Source organism: Scyliorhinus torazame, chromosome 17 (assembly GCF_047496885.1).
Source record: "Scyliorhinus torazame isolate Kashiwa2021f chromosome 17, sScyTor2.1, whole genome shotgun sequence".
Taxonomy (NCBI): Eukaryota; Metazoa; Chordata; class Chondrichthyes; order Carcharhiniformes; family Scyliorhinidae; genus Scyliorhinus; species Scyliorhinus torazame.
Genome location: NC_092723.1, coordinates 181628015 through 181645797, shown reverse-complemented (window position 1 = coordinate 181645797; position 17783 = coordinate 181628015). Strand labels below are relative to the sequence as shown.

The window sequence follows — 17783 nt, the reverse complement described above, 5'->3', positions numbered from 1 at the left end:
CCTGCATGGTGTAAGCTGCTAAAGTAACTGGTAAAAATGAAGGTAAAAGCCCAGGGTGCAGGTGTGAGTCTATAAACAAGTGTTGGTGCAACCCCAGCACTTATCATTTGATGGCTGCTGAAGTTGAAACAGGAAGAACGACAGAATTCCTACAATACAGGAGGGGGCCATTCGGCTCACTGAGTCTGCACCGACCCTCTGAAAGAGCACCCCACCGAGGCCCACTCACCAGCTCATCCCTGTAACCCCACCTAACCTGCACACCTTTGGACACCAAGGGGCAATTTAGCGTGGCCTATCCACATCTTTGGACTGTGGGAAGAAACCCACGCATGTCTTATGGAGACATCATAAGGAAGGATTCCCTCTATCACATGCCTGCACTATCCACACACATCTGCATGCATCAAAAAGAGGGTTGCAGCTGGCCATTACTGTCACTGAGTGTGCCATCTATAGAGCACGTAAACTACAGGTATCCTTGCAAAAGATAGCATGACTGCACGTTCTGATGACCTGGACCCTGTGAAGACATTCCTCAGGTCACGTGCAAAAGTCAATGACATCTTGACATATATAATCAGAATACATTTGGCAAGTTTTCTTGCAAGTACCACCAAAAACATGCCGTAGATACATCAGACATTACCACATCTTAGTGATGCCACTGTGCCTGCTCATAGACCTTCCTTTGAGGAGCAGAGCCCCTGGAAATACTAAATGTCTGTGAGGTGAGGCGAGGTATCCTCTCGGTGCTCCTTCTCCCGGCATACAAGCAGAAACTCAAGCGGGAGAATCCAGCTAAGAAGGTTGTGCAGTGCAGGTCCGAGGAGACAGAAGAGTTCTTACGTGACTGCTTAGAGACAGTGGACTGGTCCATATTTAAGAACTCAGCGACCAACTTAAATGAGTATGCCACCACCATCACAGACTTCATCAGCAAATGTGTGGACGACTGCGTGCCAAAGAAAGCAGTACGTGCGTTCCCCAACCGGAAACCATGGCTCAATCGCGAGATTGACTCCCTACTGAAGGGCAGATCTGAGGCGTTCGAGGCAGACGACCCTGACCTATACAAGAAATCCAGGTACGACCTCCGCAAAGCCATCCGGAATGCCAAGAGAGAATATCAAACCAAGCTAGAGTCACAGACAGACTCTCGGCGGTTGTGGCAAGGACTAAACAACATAACGGGCTACAAAGCGAAGCCGAACAGTATCTCTGGCAGCAGCGCACCCCTCCCCGATGAACTCAATGCAATCTATGCTCGGTTCGAGCAGGTAACCAACAATCCGCTGGCGAGTGTCCCAGCAGCTCATAATTCACCCATACCCACCATCACAGCTTCCGAAGTCAGATTGGCTTTCCTGAAAGTGAACCCTCGGAAGGTGACGGGCCCAGACGGGATCCCTGATCGTGCACTCAGAGCCTGCGCGGACCAGCTGGCAGAGGTATTCACAGACATCTCTAACCTGTCCCTACTCCACTCCAAGGTCCCCACCTGCTTCAAGAAGACCACCATCATACCGGTACCAAAGAAGAACCAGGCAACGTGTCTCAATGACTACCGACCAGTGGCCCTGACATCAGTCGTAATGAAGTGCTTCGAGAGGTTGAGCATGAAGCGCATCACCTCCATACTCCCAGAATGCCTTGATCCACTGCAATTCGCATACCGCTGCAACCGGTCCACATCAGACACCATTTCCCTGGCCCTACACTCATCCCTAGAGCATCTCGAAAACAAGGACTCCTACCTTAGACTCCTATTTATTGACTACAGCTCCGCCTTCAACACCATAATCCCAGCCAAACTCATATCAAAGCTCCAAAACCTAGGACTTGGCTCCCCACTCTGCAACTGGATCCTCGATTTTCTGACCAACAGACCACAATCAGTAAGAATGAACAACAACACCTCCTCCACAATAGTCCTCAACACCGGCGCCCCGCAAGGCTGCGTACTTAGCCCCCTACTCTACTCCCTGTACACACACGACTGTGTGGCAAAACTTGGTTCCAACTCCATCTACAAGTTTGCTGACGATACGTTCATAGTGGGCCGGATCTCGAATAACAATGAGTCCGAATACAGGAAGGAGATAGAGAACTGAGTGGAGTGGTGTAGCAACAACAATCTCTCCCTCAATGCCAGCAAAACTAAAGAGCTGGTAATTGACTTCAGGAAGCAAAGTACTGTACACACCCCTGTCAGCATCAACGGGGCCGAGGTGGAGATGGTTAGCAGTTTCAAATTCCTAGGGGTGCACATCTCCAAAAATCTGTCCTGGTCCACCCACGTCGACGCTACCACCAAGAAAGCACAACAGCGCTTATACTTCCTCAGGAAACTAAGGAAATTCGGCATGTCCACATTGACTCTAACCAACTTTTACAGATGCACCATAGAAAGCATCCTATCGGGCTGCATCACAGCCTGGTATGGCAACTGCTCGGCCCAGGACCGCAAGAAACTTCAGAGAGTCGTGAACACCGCCCAGTCCATCACACGAACCTGCCTCCCATCCATTGACTCCATCTACACCTCCCGCTGCCTGGGAAAAGCGGGCAGTATAATCAAAGATCCCTCCCACCCGACTTACTCGCTCTTCCAACTTCTTCCATCGGGCAGGAGATACAGAAGTCTGAGAACACGCACGAACAGACTCAAAGATAGCTTCTTCCCCACTGTCACCAGACTCCTAAATGACCCTCTTATAGACTGACTTCATTAACACTACACCCTGTATGCTTCATCCGATGCCAGTGCTTATGTAGTTACATTGTATATGTTGTGTTGCCCTATTATGTATTTTCTTTTATTCCCTTTTCTTCTCATGTACTTAATGATCTGTTGAGCTGCTCGCAGAAAAATACTTTTCACTGTACCTCGGTACACGTGACAATAAACAAATCCAATCCAATCAAATCTCTCTGCAATTATGAATACTAGGGTCACTGGCAGCACGGTGGTGCAGTGGTTAGCACAGCTGCCTCAGGAGCCGAGGTCCCAGGTTCGATCCCGGTTCTGGGTCACTGTCCATGTGGAGTTTACACATTCTCCCCGTGTCTGCATGGGTTTCGCCCCCACACTCAAAGATGTGCAGGGTAGGTGGATTGACCACATTAAATTGCCCCTTAATTGGAAAAAATTAATTAGGTATTCTAAATTTTTTATTTTTTTTAAATGAGTACTAGGGTCACAGCAGGTAATCACAAAGAAGTTCTGCAGCTTTATCGGTCTGACATTCCGGTCTGTATCTTTCTTTGTTGCTCCCAAATGCCTCAGTTAAGGAAGACAATAACCAATAATTGGTAGAAATTAAAATATTGGCAGAAACAAGAGAACCCAAGAACTAGCTGGATAAGAAATAATACACAATAAGGCCAAATCATAGAAGAGGAAAATAAGACAGGCAAACAAAGAACTTGAGGATAGTTAACATTAAAGGGGCTGGGTCACTGTCTGTGTGGAGTTTGCACATTCTCCCCATGTCTGTGTGGGTTTCACCCCCACAACCCAAAGATGTGCTAAATAGGTGGATTGGCCACGTTAATTTGCCCCTTAATTGGATAAAATAATTGGGTCCTCTAAATTTATTTTTTAAAACATTAAAGGGAACCTGAAAATCAATTACTGGCATGCAAATAAGTGGGAGGTATTGTTGGATTGATTAGGGACAAAGAGGGTGTCACATGTAATGCACTGTAAATTCTATGTCTATGTATGCACGTATATATTTTTTAACAAGTGGAGGCAAGGCTAGAATACTTGACAGGTACTTTTAGTATTGATTATTACAAAAGAGGAGAATGCAGACAAAGTATCAGTAGAAGTAGGGATGGTAGAGGTTAATAGATGGATTAAAAATTGATGGGACGGATGTACTGGAAATGTCATCTAGTCTGGAGGCGTGAAACCAAGTGGGAATGGAGATAGAAGGACTTGCCATAAACTTCCAATCGTCCCTAGATATGGTGACATGCCAGGGGATTTGAGAGTGACAATGTGACACCATTATTCAAGGAAGGGTGCAAAGACATTCCTAGTAACTACAAGGCAGTCAGTTAGAGGTGGGTACGGTTTTAGAAACAATAATTGGGGGAAAGAATCAACAGGCATTTGAAGATGTATAGGCCAATTATAGAAAGCCATCACAAATTTGTAAAGAGCAGATTGTGTTCGACTAATTCAATTGAATTTGTTAATGAAGCAACAGGGAAGGTTAATGAAGGGAAAGCAATGGATGCTGTCCATGTGGATTTTAAGAAACTGTTTCACCAAATGCTGCATAAAAGATGGGTTAACAAAAATGTTGCTCATGGAATGGGGCGTTGGATAATTAATTAACAGAAAACAAGGATCTCGGCACAGCAGCAGTTCAAGGCGGCAGCTCATCACCACCCTCTCAAGGGCAATTAGGGATAGACAATAAAATTGTTGGCCAGCCAGCCACGTTCATGCCCTGCGAAAGACTAAAGACTTTTCAAACTGGAAGATGGTAGACAATAGTGTTCCCAAAAGGTTCAATGCTAGGACCACTGCACAATATATTATATGTATATGGGCGGCAAGGTAGCTCAGTGGTTAGCACTGTTCCTTCACAGAGCCAGGGACCCGGGTTTGGTTCCCAGCTTGGGTCACTGTCTGTGCGGAGTCTGCACGTTCTCCCTGTGTCTGCGTGGGTTTCTTCCGGGTGCTCCGGTTTCCCCCCCACAATTCCTGAAAGACGTGCTGTTAGGTAATTTGGACATTCTGAATTCTCTTTCAGTTTACCTGAACAGGCGCCGGAATGTGGCGACTTGGGGCTTTTCACAGTAACTTCATTACAGTGTGAATGTAAGCCTACTTGTGACACTAATAAAGATTATTATTATAAGGGACGCAAGGGAGATATGAGGAAGAGGTTTTTAACGTACTGAATGGTAAAGACCTGGAACTTATGGTCCAAGGGGTGGTGGATCAAGGACGACAAATTGTATGCAAAAGGAAAATTGGATGGGCACTTGAAGGGCTATGGGGAGAGTGTGTGGGATTGGGGCTGAATGAGTGGGTCATTTTGCGGAGAGCCAGTGTGGGTCGAATGGTCTCCTTCTGTGCTGTTATGACCATATTCCACAAGGTTTAAGATTACTCAGATTGAAATCAATAATTTTTCAGTGCTGAAAACTCACCAGCTCCATGAAGGGCAATTGGTTGAATTGAGGGAAGGCTGCCAAGGAAGAAAAAAATAAAAACGATTAATAACCTATCAATAAACACATCCCAACAGTATGCTGGCTGCTGCATTACTTACCAACTTGTCTCAATTTTTACACTATTCCAAAGAACAGAAACTTTCAGAACTGTGTCACTCCAGGGAATGAAAGTACATAGAGCAAAACATTAAAATCTTACCAAAATAGCTAGGGGCCCACAAGTTCGCTTTTAAATACCAATACATCCCAGCAAGGACCAACACCAATGCTGGTTTACTTACTTGGTCTCTTGGTCGAGTCCAGAAGCAAGAAAATCCCAAACAAAGATCGCATCGCCAACACTGATTACGCTTAGCTGGTCTGGAGTGAATGTAGCTTGCCGAATTGTTTCAGAGTGACCAATGAACAACTGGTTAAAAAAAGAACATGAATTCATTGCAGTCTACAAAACTGGATGATATGTGAAGCAAAATCAGTTTGCACAGCATATCAGTTTTCATAGAATTTACAGTGCAGAAGGAGGCCATTCCACCCATCGAGTCTGCGCCGGCTCTTGGACAGAGCGCCCTACCCAAGCCCACACCCCCAACCTATCCCCATAACCCAGTAACCCCACCCAACCCAACACTAAGGGCAATTTTGGACACTAAGGGCAATTTATCATGGCCAATCCACCTAACCTGCACATCTTTGGACTGTGGGAGGAAACCGGAGCACCCGGAGGAAACCCACGCAGACACGGGGAGGATGTGCAGACTCCGCACAGACAGTGACCCAAGCTGGAATCGAACCTGGGACCCTGGAGCTGTGAAGCAATTGCGTTATCCACAATGCTACCGTGCTGCCCTGTCTATCCAATCAGCTAGAAAATAAGACAAGTTCTTCCTGAAATCGATATCCAGCAATGCAGGATCAACAGTTGTGCGACAATGAACATAAAATTTACATAGCATCTAGTTTGCTATTGAAAGTTGGTTTAAGATGTACATCATCAGATGGGAGTACCTGTTACTTATATGTGTTTATACATAGTGTATTTAGGGGGCGGCACAGTAGCGCAATGGTTAGCACTGCTACCTCATGGCGGTGAAGGACCCGGGTTCGAATCCTGGCTCTGGGTCACTGTCTGTGTGGAGTTTGCACATTCTCCCAGTGTCTGCGTGGGTCTCATCCCACAGGGCAGGTAGATTGGACATGCTAAATTGCCTCTTAAATTGGAAAAAAAGAATTGGGTACTCTAAATTATTATTTTTTTTAAAATAAATACATTGCATTAGTGGCTATATGTCATGAGCAAGATATTTCATTTTCAGTCTGTTTTAAATTGAATTCCAGTTTCTTCCTTCCTCTCCTGAGGCATTGCTGTGGTAGAGGTCCAAATGTAAGAAGCACACTTACTCAGCCAAAGTGCCCTCTCCTTATATGTGGGCTCAGAAAGGTGTTAAAATGTTATTCATCTGTGCAAAGCACCAAAAGCAAATAACCCTGCCATCTGTGAGCTCACCCACATACTGTCCAGCTGTAATTATTGGATAAACATTAGAGGATGGAACATACGGCAACTTTTTCTTTACTATCCAAGCCCAATGAAATGAAGTGCAGTTGTAGTATCAATACTGCCTTGGCTGATCTGAGGCAGCTCAACACAGACTAGAGACTGAACAGAGAACTTTGATGATTTGCAAGGTATAGAATTATGGCATGAAGTGCATTAATGCACTGCAATAAGGGGACATTTCATATTTTTACTAATTTTTCACTTAAAATTGACCGGTGAACACTTCCTCTTGCCAATGTTTTACACAAGGGTTGAATAACTTGCTTCAATTTATAGTCAGCAGTCCTTCAGATGCATTCTGATGTTAAAATAGCTACAAATACATAACATGTAGAAACAATATTGAAATGCATCTCACAACAATAACTGTGAATGCCTGGACATAATTAATTCCGTAAGAAGTCTTACAAAACCAGGTTAAAGTCCAACAGGTTTGTTTCAAACACTAGCTTTCAGAGCACTGCTCCTTCCTCAGGTGAATGAAGAGGACATACCTCTTCATTCACCTGAGGAAGGAGCAGTGCTCTGAAAGCTAGTGTTTGAAACAAACCTGTTGGGCTTTAATCTGGTGTTGTAAGACTTCATACTGTGCTCACCCCAGTCCAACGCCGGCATCTCCACATCATAATTAATTCTATTAGGGAACGCAAACACGATCAGTTCTCCCCCTCCCTGTGAAGTATTTCCAGGACCATATAGCGGGTGTGGTGCAATGGAGCTCTGTTATGGTGTACTAGAAGGACGAAAGCTCTCGATGATGCACAAAGTAGCAATAATAAAATGTCCAAAACCTTGACTCTAACCTATCCTTTTAGCTTTGGATGACATACATCAGATTTCATGTGGGGGCGGGGGAAGAGAGAGCGAAATAGGGCAACTGAATTTTTTAAAAAACAGTTCCTTTATTATTTCTCTACCTTAATGTATCACTTGTGTATTTGTACTGAAGTAATGTCGATCTAACATGTTAAAAAAATATTAACACTGGAATCCCATACCTGGAAGTTAATGTCCTGTTTCATATGATAATCCCAGATTTTAATGACTTTTTCCCCAGTTGTCAGTAGATATCGAATGTCCTCACTCACAGCTAAAGATGAGGAAATCGTCTTGTGTATATTACAAATCTATTGGAACAAGAAAGTTCAATTACTGCAAAGGGTATATTTTCTGTCAAACTCCAAGAGATGCTTCATCCAATATCTAACGTTTTTTTCCACTACCAGTTTATTAAAGAAGGTATTAGCATTGACCAAAGAGGATAAATCAAAGTAGTGTAATCAAAGGCTGCAAGCAATAAATTAAACCATGACTAAACAATTAAATTGCCAACTTAACAAAATAAAAACCCAACATTTTAATTTATAATAAATCTAAACTGACACCTCAACCCAAGATCAATTAACTTAGTACAGTTCAGGAACTGAATCTAGAATATTCCTGGTCTATGACAATTACTTGCTGCCTTAACCAACTAACAAACTAAGCAACCGGGGCAACTGTAAACAGATCGTTAAGAATTCAAAATATATTTTTTATAATAAACTTTATTGTCACAAGTGGGCTTGCAATGAAGTTACTGTGAAAAGCCCTCAAATACTTGGTAAGCTCTGTTGTAGCTTGTAGTGTAGAATCCTCTTACTGCAGCTCTTAATTGTAATTGTAGCAAGTACTCTCTAACTATACATGTTTAACTAAGAAATTATATCAGGTATGTACCTCTCGAATCAATTTCCCAGTCCTTGCATTTAGCCACAGTATCTTATTAGAGGAGGTAGTCACTAACAGCTGTCCGATTGCAGCAGATGGATAGCAGACTTTGAGAGCAGTGTCAAGGGTGGTTGTCTCCAGGTCCAGAATACTGACATCTATAAGCATTATCTACAAGAAAAAAAGAGTATAAATGAAAATGGATTCCTGCTGTGAGTACAATGTAGCTGGCACAGATAAACAGATAAACCTATATTGCAGTTGTCACACCTTGAGAGTGAGTGCCAGCTATGAACTGTGGCAAGGGTCATTTAAAGTAGAAAAGTTTCACATTACTAATGAAACCTGAATAGTGCACACTTTCAAAGGGATTAACTAACTGTTGCTAATGACTGATTTTATCATGTTTGCTTTAATATATGATGCTGATGATTGCAGAAGCTGTGTTTCCCCTTTGTTGCTCGCATTCACTATCATAGCACTGCCACATTTAGTAAATCAACACCAAATGCTAATGTTGAGTCCAGAAGGCTGTAAAAGGCCTATCAGAAGATGAGGTGTGTTCTTCGAGTTTGGAACATTGCAGCAGGCCAAGGACAGATATGTGGGCATGAGCAAGATGGTGAGTTGAAATGGCAAGCGATAGGAAGGTTGGGGCCATGCTTGCAGACCGAGTGAATGTGTTCCACAAAGCGACAATGCAATTAGACTGTTAACTTTCTCCTCCATCTTGACTCTTCTTTTAATCCAAATTTTATTTGTCCAAATGCAACCATTTGTCCAACACACCCGACCTTCATTCCTATCTTACCTTTCTGCCTCAACATTTTCATGAACACTTGCTTGTCTTGTGCCCTAAACGTCCTTTACCAACCTCTCCTAGTTCACACCTATCCCAGACCTTCTACTTCATGATCATAATGAATGGCAGAGCAGGCTCAAGGGACCGCGTGGCCTCCTCCTGCTCCTGTTTTTCTATGTCTCTATATTCCTCTTGCTTCACCCCCTCTTAAACAATATAAAATCCAGCACATTTCTCCCTCTCTTTAGTTCTGAAGATGAGCCAAATGGACCCAAAACATGAACTGTTTTTCTCTCCACGGATGCTCTCTAACCTGCTTTTCACCAGCATTTTCTCTTTTATTTCAGATGTTGAGCATCCGCAATATTTTGCTTTTAGTTTAATGCCGTAAAGATATACTGCGTTGGTTGGAGCCCAACAATACCCTGGGTGGGTGGGGGAAAAGGGGACAGTCACTATTGACCTGAAGTTTAAGTTGTCCGGCTGTATTATTACAATCTGCGTAGAGAAATTCGGAATCCACTTTATTTACTGAAAGAAGTCACAGGATTCCACGGCTTAAAACAAATGAATATTATACAAGAATCAAGTAAAGCAAACATTACTAAAAACTGTCAAAAATAACTACCAATATTTACATCGGAAAGCACAATAAAACACATCCACATGTACCTGAGGCTAAACTCGAACTAAATCTACCCCTTTCCAACTATGACTCACCCAGAAAGTATTTGGCTATTTATATGGTTCTTGAAGAATACACACTTTCTTAGGACCAACTCCAAACTTTTCCACAGCTCTCTTGTAAGATTTGGGACTTTTCAGTCAACAGCTGTTCCACAGCTCTGAGCAGATTCTAAGCTAAATTGCTTGTTTTACTATGAGGGCTACTGTGGGTTTCTTCCTCGAGCTCCAGGTTCGGCATATTTTCCAGCCTCTTTTTCCCTCACGAACCCGGTCTCCAAACTGAACTCAAACTCCCACCCGCATTCCATGCGGTGAATGATAAAGTTATTATTTTCTTTGCTTAATGTGCGGGACTGTCCAGCATTTATCTCTTTGCTCCCTCAACTCAGCGGGCTGCAAGTGTCTCTTCTGCTCCCAAACTGAACTGCTTCCTTCTGTCAGCAAAACACACAGATAAATTAAACAAAGGCACCTCCCTAACTCCCACAGCCCATCTCCATGACAGCATAACGTACTTAAACCAAACCTTTGATTCAGAGACCCACATTAATAATTTATATTTTTAATGTCGTCAATAACCCTCCCATCCAGACTTGCCGGGCACATCAAGAAACTCATTCATTTATAAACTGCTTTTAGCTTTGTTTCATCGGGGAACAACATACAACATTTAAATATTTTGTTGAGATAAAACCTCCTTGTTCTACCACAAGCACAGTACGCGTGATCTAAGTTTTCTCCCTTCTAATTTTGACCGTATTTATATAAATACAGATCACTCTATTTTGAATGGCCACTATTCGAGGTGCTCTGACAAGTCCTTAAAGTCTGTTCCTTCATCTCTATTGGGATCATATCTTGAAAATTCTTATTTAACACCATCCTGCTATCATCATCACAAGGACTGCACTGGTTCAAGAAGAATCAGCACCACCTTCTTAGGAAAACTAGGAATGAGAAATATGTGCCCTTGCCTGCATCGCTCACAGCTTGCAGGAGAAACTAAAAAAAGGCATCAGTACAGAATTGTCACATAGGTTTTTATAGCCTTGATCCCTCAGAAGCGGAATAATTCTTCAAACATTACTGCTGCTTAAAACTATCAAGGAGAATAAATGTTTTTACACAGGAAGGGAAAAATTTGTAACTATCAAGCAGAGTGTTTTTGTTTACTAGAGGCCGGAATAACATCGGCGGAAACCGGGGGATGGGGTAGACAGACTTCCAAACCATTTGAAGCTACTTGCAATTCAAGAATATTTAAAGCACAAGAAACTTGTCCTCAGAAAAAATAAATTCCTTTCGTAGACCTTTAATATGTTATTACAAGGATAAAATTGTTCTGGCGAACTACGACAAATTACCTCGTCTAGCGAGTGAGCATCCATCACAGTGACAATGTATTCAGATGGGCCCACAAAAGCCAAGTAACGGCTATCACTGCTCACTGTTAGTGCATCTGGACCATGATGACTGCCTCTTGCCACAACATTACCTGGAAGAATAATGTACACATAGTACATTACACACATAGTACAAAAAAGTGGGTTGGTACCTGGGACTTCGATGTTGTGGCCATTTCGGAGACATGGATAGAGCAGGGACAGGAATGGATGTTGCAGGTTCTGGGGTTTAGGTGTTTTAGTAAACTCAGGGAAGGAGGCAAAAGAGGGGGAGGTGTGGCGCTGCTAGTCAAGAGCAGTATTACGGTGGCGGAGAGGATGCTAGATGGGGACTCTTCTTCCGAGGTAGTATGGGCTGAAGTTAGAAACAGGAAAGGAGAGGTCACCCTGTTGGGAGTTTTTTATAGGCCTCCTAATAGTTCTAGGGATGTAGAGGAAAGGATGGCGAAGATGATTCTGGATATGAGCGAAAGTAACAGGGTAGTTATTATGGGAGACTTTAACTTTCCAAATATTGACTGGAAAAGATATAGTTCGAGTACAATAGATGGGTCGTTTTTTGTACAGTGTGTGCAGGAGGGTTTCCTGAAACAATATGTTGACAGGCCAACAAGAGGCGAGGCCACGTTGGATTTGGTTTTGGGTAATGAACCAGGCCAGGTGTTGGATTTGGAGGTAGGAGAGCACTTTGGGGACAGTGACCACAATTCGGTGACGTTTACGTTAATGATGGAAAGGGATAAGTATACACCGCAGGGCAAGAGTTATAGCTGGGGGAAGGGCAATTATGATGCCATTAGACGTGACTTGGGGGGGATAAGGTGGAGAAGTAGGCTGCAAGTGTTGGGCACACTGGATAAGTGGGGCTTGTTCAAGGATCAGCTACTGCGTGTTCTTGATAAGTATGTACCGGTCAGACAGGGAGGAAGGCGTCGAGCGAGGGAACCGTGGTTTACCAAGGAAGTGGAATCTCTTGTTAAGAGGAAGAAGGAGGCCTATGTGAAGATGAAGTGTGAAGTTTCGGTTGGGGCGATGGATAGTTACAAGGTAGCGAGGAAGGATCTAAAGAGAGAGCTAAGACGAGCAAGGAGGGGACATGAGAAGTATTTGGCAGGAAGGATCAAGGAAAACCCAAAAGCTTTCTATAGGTATGTCAGGAATAAGCGAATGACTAGGGAAAGAGTAGGACCAGTCAAGGACAGGGATAGGAAATTGTGTGTGGAGTCTGAAGAGATAGGCGAGATACTAAATGAATATTTTTCGTCAGTATTCACTCAGGAAAAAGATAATGTTGTGGAGGAGAATGCTGAGCCCCAGGCTAATAGAATAGATGGCATTGAGGTACATAGGGAAGAGGTGTTGGCAATTCTGAACAGGCTGAAAATAGATAAGTCCCCGGGACCTGATGGGATTTATCCTAGGATTCTATGAGAGGCCAGGGAAGAGATTGCTGGACCTTTGGCTTTGATTTTTATGTCATCATTGGCTACAGGAATAGTGCCAGAGGACTGGAGGACAGCAAATGTGGTCCCTTTGTTCAAAAAGGGGAGCAGAGACAACCCCGGCAACTATAGACCGGTGAGCCTCACGTCTGTAGTGGGTAAAGTCTTGGAGGGGATTATAAGGGACAAGATTTATAATCATCTAGATAGGAATAATATGATCAGGGATAGTCAGCATGGCTTTGTGAAGGGTAGGTCATGCCTCACAAACCTTATTGAGTTCTTTGAGAAGGTGACTGAACAGGTAGACGAGGGTAGAGCAGTTGATGTGGTGTATATGGATTTCAGCAAAGCGTTTGATAAGGTTCCCCACGGTAGGCTATTGCAAAAAATACGGAGGCTGGGGATTGAGGGTGATTTAGAGATGTGGATCAGAAATTGGCTAGCTGAAAGAAGACAGAGGGTGGTGGTTGATGGGAAATGTTCAGAATGGAGTACAGTCACAAGTGGAGTACCACAAGGATCTGTTCTGGGGCCGTTGCTGTTTGTCATTTTTATCAATGACCTAGAGGAAGGCGCAGAAGGGTGGGTGAGTAAATTTGCAGACGATACTAAAGTCGGTGGTGTCGTCGATAGTGTGGAAGGATGTAGCAGGTTACAGAGGGATATAGATAAGCTGCAGAGCTGGGCTGAGAGGTGGCAAATGGAGTTTAATGTAGAGAAGTGTGAGGTGATTCACTTTGGAAGGAATAACAGGAATGCGGAATATTTGGCTAATGGTAAAGTTCTTGAAAGTGTGGATGAGCAGAGGGATCTAGGTGTCCATGTACATAGATCCCTGAAAGTTGCCACCCAGGTTGATAGGGTTGTGAAGAAGGCCTATGGAGTGTTGGCCTTTATTGGTAGAGGGATTGAGTTCCGGAGTCGGGAGGTCATGTTGCAGCTGTACAGAACTCTGGTCCGGCCGCATTTGGAGTATTGCGTACAGTTCTGGTCACCGCATTATAGGAAGGACGTGGAGGCTTTGGAGCGGGTGCAGATGAGATTTACCAGGATGTTGCCTGGTATGGAGGGAAAATCTTATGAGGAAAGGCTGATGGACTTGAGGTTGTTTTCGTTGGAGAGAAGAAGGTTAAGAGGAGACTTAATAGAGGCATACAAAATGATCAAGGGGTTGGATAGGGTGGACAGTGAGAGCCTTCTCCCGCGGATGGATATGGCTGGCACGAGGGGACATAACTTTAAACTGAGGGGTAATAAATATAGGACAGAGGTCAGAGGTAGGTTCTTTACGCAAAGAGTAGTGAGGCCGTGGAATGCCCTACCTGCTACAGTAGTGAACTCGCCAACATTGAGGGCATTTAAAAGTTTATTGGATAAACATATGGATGATAATGGCATAGTGTAGGTTAGCTGGCTTTTGTTTCGGTGCAACATCGTGGGCCGAAGGGCCTGTACTGCGCTGTATTGTTCTATGTTCTATGTTCTAATTCAGATAAAGATTGGAACATAATTTGGCGCACACAGCTTTCATTAAAAAGCGAGATCAGAAAACCATCTCCACTTTTTCTCGACATGAATTTATTAGGCAAATGTTTCTTTTAGTTCTTGGGAGTGAAATATCATTTGAACAGGACACAATGGAAAATCTGTCAGGGTAGACCCAACTTTCGATTTTTCATCCTATTAACTGAAACGGACAGAAAGTTGAGGACTTCCATTAAGGTATTGATCTTCCCACGCTATTGGGTCCAAGTATTTACTCTTCCAACAACATAAATGGTGCCTGGCATTTATAGAGCGCCTTTAACATAATATCCCAAGGCACTTCACAAGCACACTATCAAATACAATTGACTCCGAACCACACAAGGAATGATATCAGGGCACCAAAGAGGCAAGTTTTAAAGTACGTCTTAAAGAAAGAGAGAACGGTATAGAGACTGAGAGGTTTAGGGGAAAAATTCCAGAGCTTAGGGTTGAGGCAATTAAAGGCAATGCTGTCAATAGGTGCAGCAATTGGAGATGCGCAAAAGCCAGAATTAGAAGAGCTCAGAGATTCCAGAGGGTTTTAGAGCTGGAAAAGATAATGATAAGAAGGGGCAAAACTTTGAGGTGGACTTGAGAATTTTAAAATCAAAAGGGTGATAGTTGAATGGGACTTTTTGCGTGAATTGGAACAGAGGCAGAGGCTCTGGATCAGGAAAATACAAGGATGGCCGGGGGAACATTGGAATATTCAAATCTAGATTGAAAAAAAAAGGGAGAGATGCAGGGTTTCAGTAGCAGATGAGCTGAGACAGGGGCAGAGACGGAGGTGAAAATAGGTTGTCTTGGTAATAGAGCATGGTCAGAGGCTCATCTCAAACAGCGTGCCACAGCTGCTAATAGCTTGGTTTGGTCTCAGACAGACAGGGGAATGGAGTCCACGACCGGGAACGGTTTGTGGTAAGTCTGAAGACAATGGTTTCAGTCTTCCCAATACTTAGAGGAAATGTCTAGGGCTTGATTCTGGACAGGTAGTGTGACAAATCATAAACAGTGGCAAGGTTGACGGAGGTGCTAATGCAGTAGAGATGGGTAGTGGAGTGTACATAAGGAACCTGATATGTTTTCAGATGATGTTGCCAATGGACAGCATGCAGTTATAAAATGGCACAGGGCCAAGCATAGATCCTTGGAGGACTCCAGAGGTAACAGTGCATCCAGGCAATAAAGAAAGAACATTGCATGTTTGAAAGCTCCTGGACATTCCAAAGTGCTTTACAGCCAATGACGTGCTTTTGGAGTGTTTACACTATTATAATGTAGTTAGTGTTTCAATGCTTTACGGCCAAAGTGCCAAAAGAAAATTTGTTTTGTCTGTTTTAGAAGATTAACATTTTTAGTTTTCATCCCATCAATCTCTAACTTTGTTTAAGCCTATTTAAAGCCCAATGATATCTTACAGATAATGTCCCGGACATGACCACCACCATCCCTGGATACGTCCTCTCTCACTGGCAGGGCAAACACAGCAGAGGTGGCGGGACAGCGTCATACAGCTGGTGGGCATTGCCCTGAGGGTCTTCAACATCAGCTCTGGACCAAGTCTCATGGCATCAGGTCAAACATTGACAAGGAACCCCCTGCTGATTACCACCCCCAACTCTGCTGGTGAATCAGTACTTCTCCATGTTGAACACGACTTGGAGGAAGCACTGAGGGTGGCAAGGGCGCAGAATGCACTCTGAGTGGGAGATTTTAATGTCCATCACCAAGAGTATTTCGGCAGCACCACAGACTGAACTAGCCAAGTCCTAAGGGATGTAGCTGCAAGACTGGGTCTGCTACAGATGGTGAGGGAACCAACAAGAAGGAAAAACATATTCATCTTCGCCAACCTGCCTGCTTGCCACAGATGGATCTGTCCATGACAGTATCTATGGAAGTGACCACCACACTGTCCTTCTGGAGAGGAAATCCCATCTTCACATTGAACGTGCCCTCCATTGTGTTGTGTGGCACTACCATCATTCTAAATGATATAATTTTCAGACAGATCTAGCAACTCAAGGCTGGGCAACCATGAGGCGTTTTGCGCCATCAGCAGCAGAATTGTACTCAACCATCATCTATAATCTCATTGCCTAGCATATCTCCCATTCTACCATTACCACGAAGCCAGAGAATTAACCATGGTTCATGAAGAGTGCAGGAGGACATGCCAGGAGTAGCATCAGGCATAACTAAAATGAGGTGCCAATCCGGTGAACATACAACACAGGATTACTTGTGAGCCAACAGCATAAGCAGTAAGCGACGAGCAGATGCAAGTGATTCCACAAACACCAGGTCGACCTAATCAACCCACACTTTTCCATGTGATTACTAAGCACAGGGCTAAATCGCTGGCTTTGAAAGCAGACCAAGGCAGGCCAGCAGCACGGTTCGATTCCCGTACCAGCCTCCCCGAACAGGCGCCGGAATGTGGCGACTAGGGACTTTTCACAGTAACTTCATTTGAAGCCTACTTGTGACAATAAGCGATTTTCATTTCATTATCGTTTCTGGCTAGTCTAGGTTTGCTGGAGTTTTGAAGGAAAAGAGCTGACTTGATTGGAGCATACAAGATCCTGATGGGTCTTGACAGGATTGATGTAGAGATCTGTACATCTGAATGCATGTAAGGGGTTAACATCCATAAGAAAGTGCTAGATAACCACTAGATGGCAGCACCTGATTATATATATAGAAATATATAAAAAAGGTAAATTCAGAGTTCCTGCCTCTTCTTGTTAGGAGTGACGAGTGAACAGAGTTAGAGGGGGATAGCTTAGTGTAGTGTAGTTAATCATTATATATATTTAATCATATTAATCTAATCTACAGTTATAGTTATTGAAGAGTGAACAAACTCTTAATTAATTCATAATCATTGCTCAATATTTGCTTTATTTGAAGACTTTGAGTGTTACTGAACATCAAGCATACGACCATTCTGGCAGTAAGCAAATGAGTAACAAGATATTACAAAACGTAATATAACAGAGAGGGCGTTGCTTTTAGTGGGAGAATCTAGAACCAGGGGGCACTGTTTAAAAATAAGAGGTTGCCCAGTTAAAACTGAGATTAGGGAAATCTTTCTCTCTCAGAGTGTCACAGACTCCCTACAGTGCAGGAGGAGGCCATTCGGCCCATCAAGTCTGCACTAACCCTCCGAAAGAGCTTCCTACCTGGGCCCACGCCCCACCCTCTCCGCGTAACATCACCTAACCTTTTGGACACTAAGGGGAAGTTTAGCATGGCCAATCCACCTAACCTGCACATCTTTGGACTGTGGGGTGAAACTGGAGCACCCGGAGGAAACCCACATAGACACGGGGAAAATGTGCAGACTCCACACAGACAGTCACCCGAGGCCAGAATGAACCTGGATCCCTGGCACGCGACCTTTGGAAATCTTGCTGAAAAGGCAGTAGAAGCAAAGTCTTTAGATATTT

At 43.7% G+C, this 17783-nt stretch overlaps 1 protein-coding gene across 3 annotated transcripts in view; it reads right to left on the bottom strand.

Moving 5' to 3' along the window:
* wdr90 (WD repeat domain 90) overlaps positions 1-17783 on the bottom strand; it is a 102729-nt gene that overhangs the window by 30297 nt on the left and 54649 nt on the right. For all 3 annotated transcript variants that reach the window (XM_072481776.1, XM_072481775.1, XM_072481777.1), the window contains exons 23-27: positions 11321-11451; positions 8477-8638; positions 7756-7884; positions 5481-5608; positions 5176-5213 (exon numbers count right to left, since the gene is read on the bottom strand). In XM_072481776.1, the coding sequence (XP_072337877.1) occupies positions 5176-5213; positions 5481-5608; positions 7756-7884; positions 8477-8638; positions 11321-11451 (588 nt within the window). The remainder of the gene's footprint in view (positions 1-5175; positions 5214-5480; positions 5609-7755; positions 7885-8476; positions 8639-11320; positions 11452-17783) is intronic.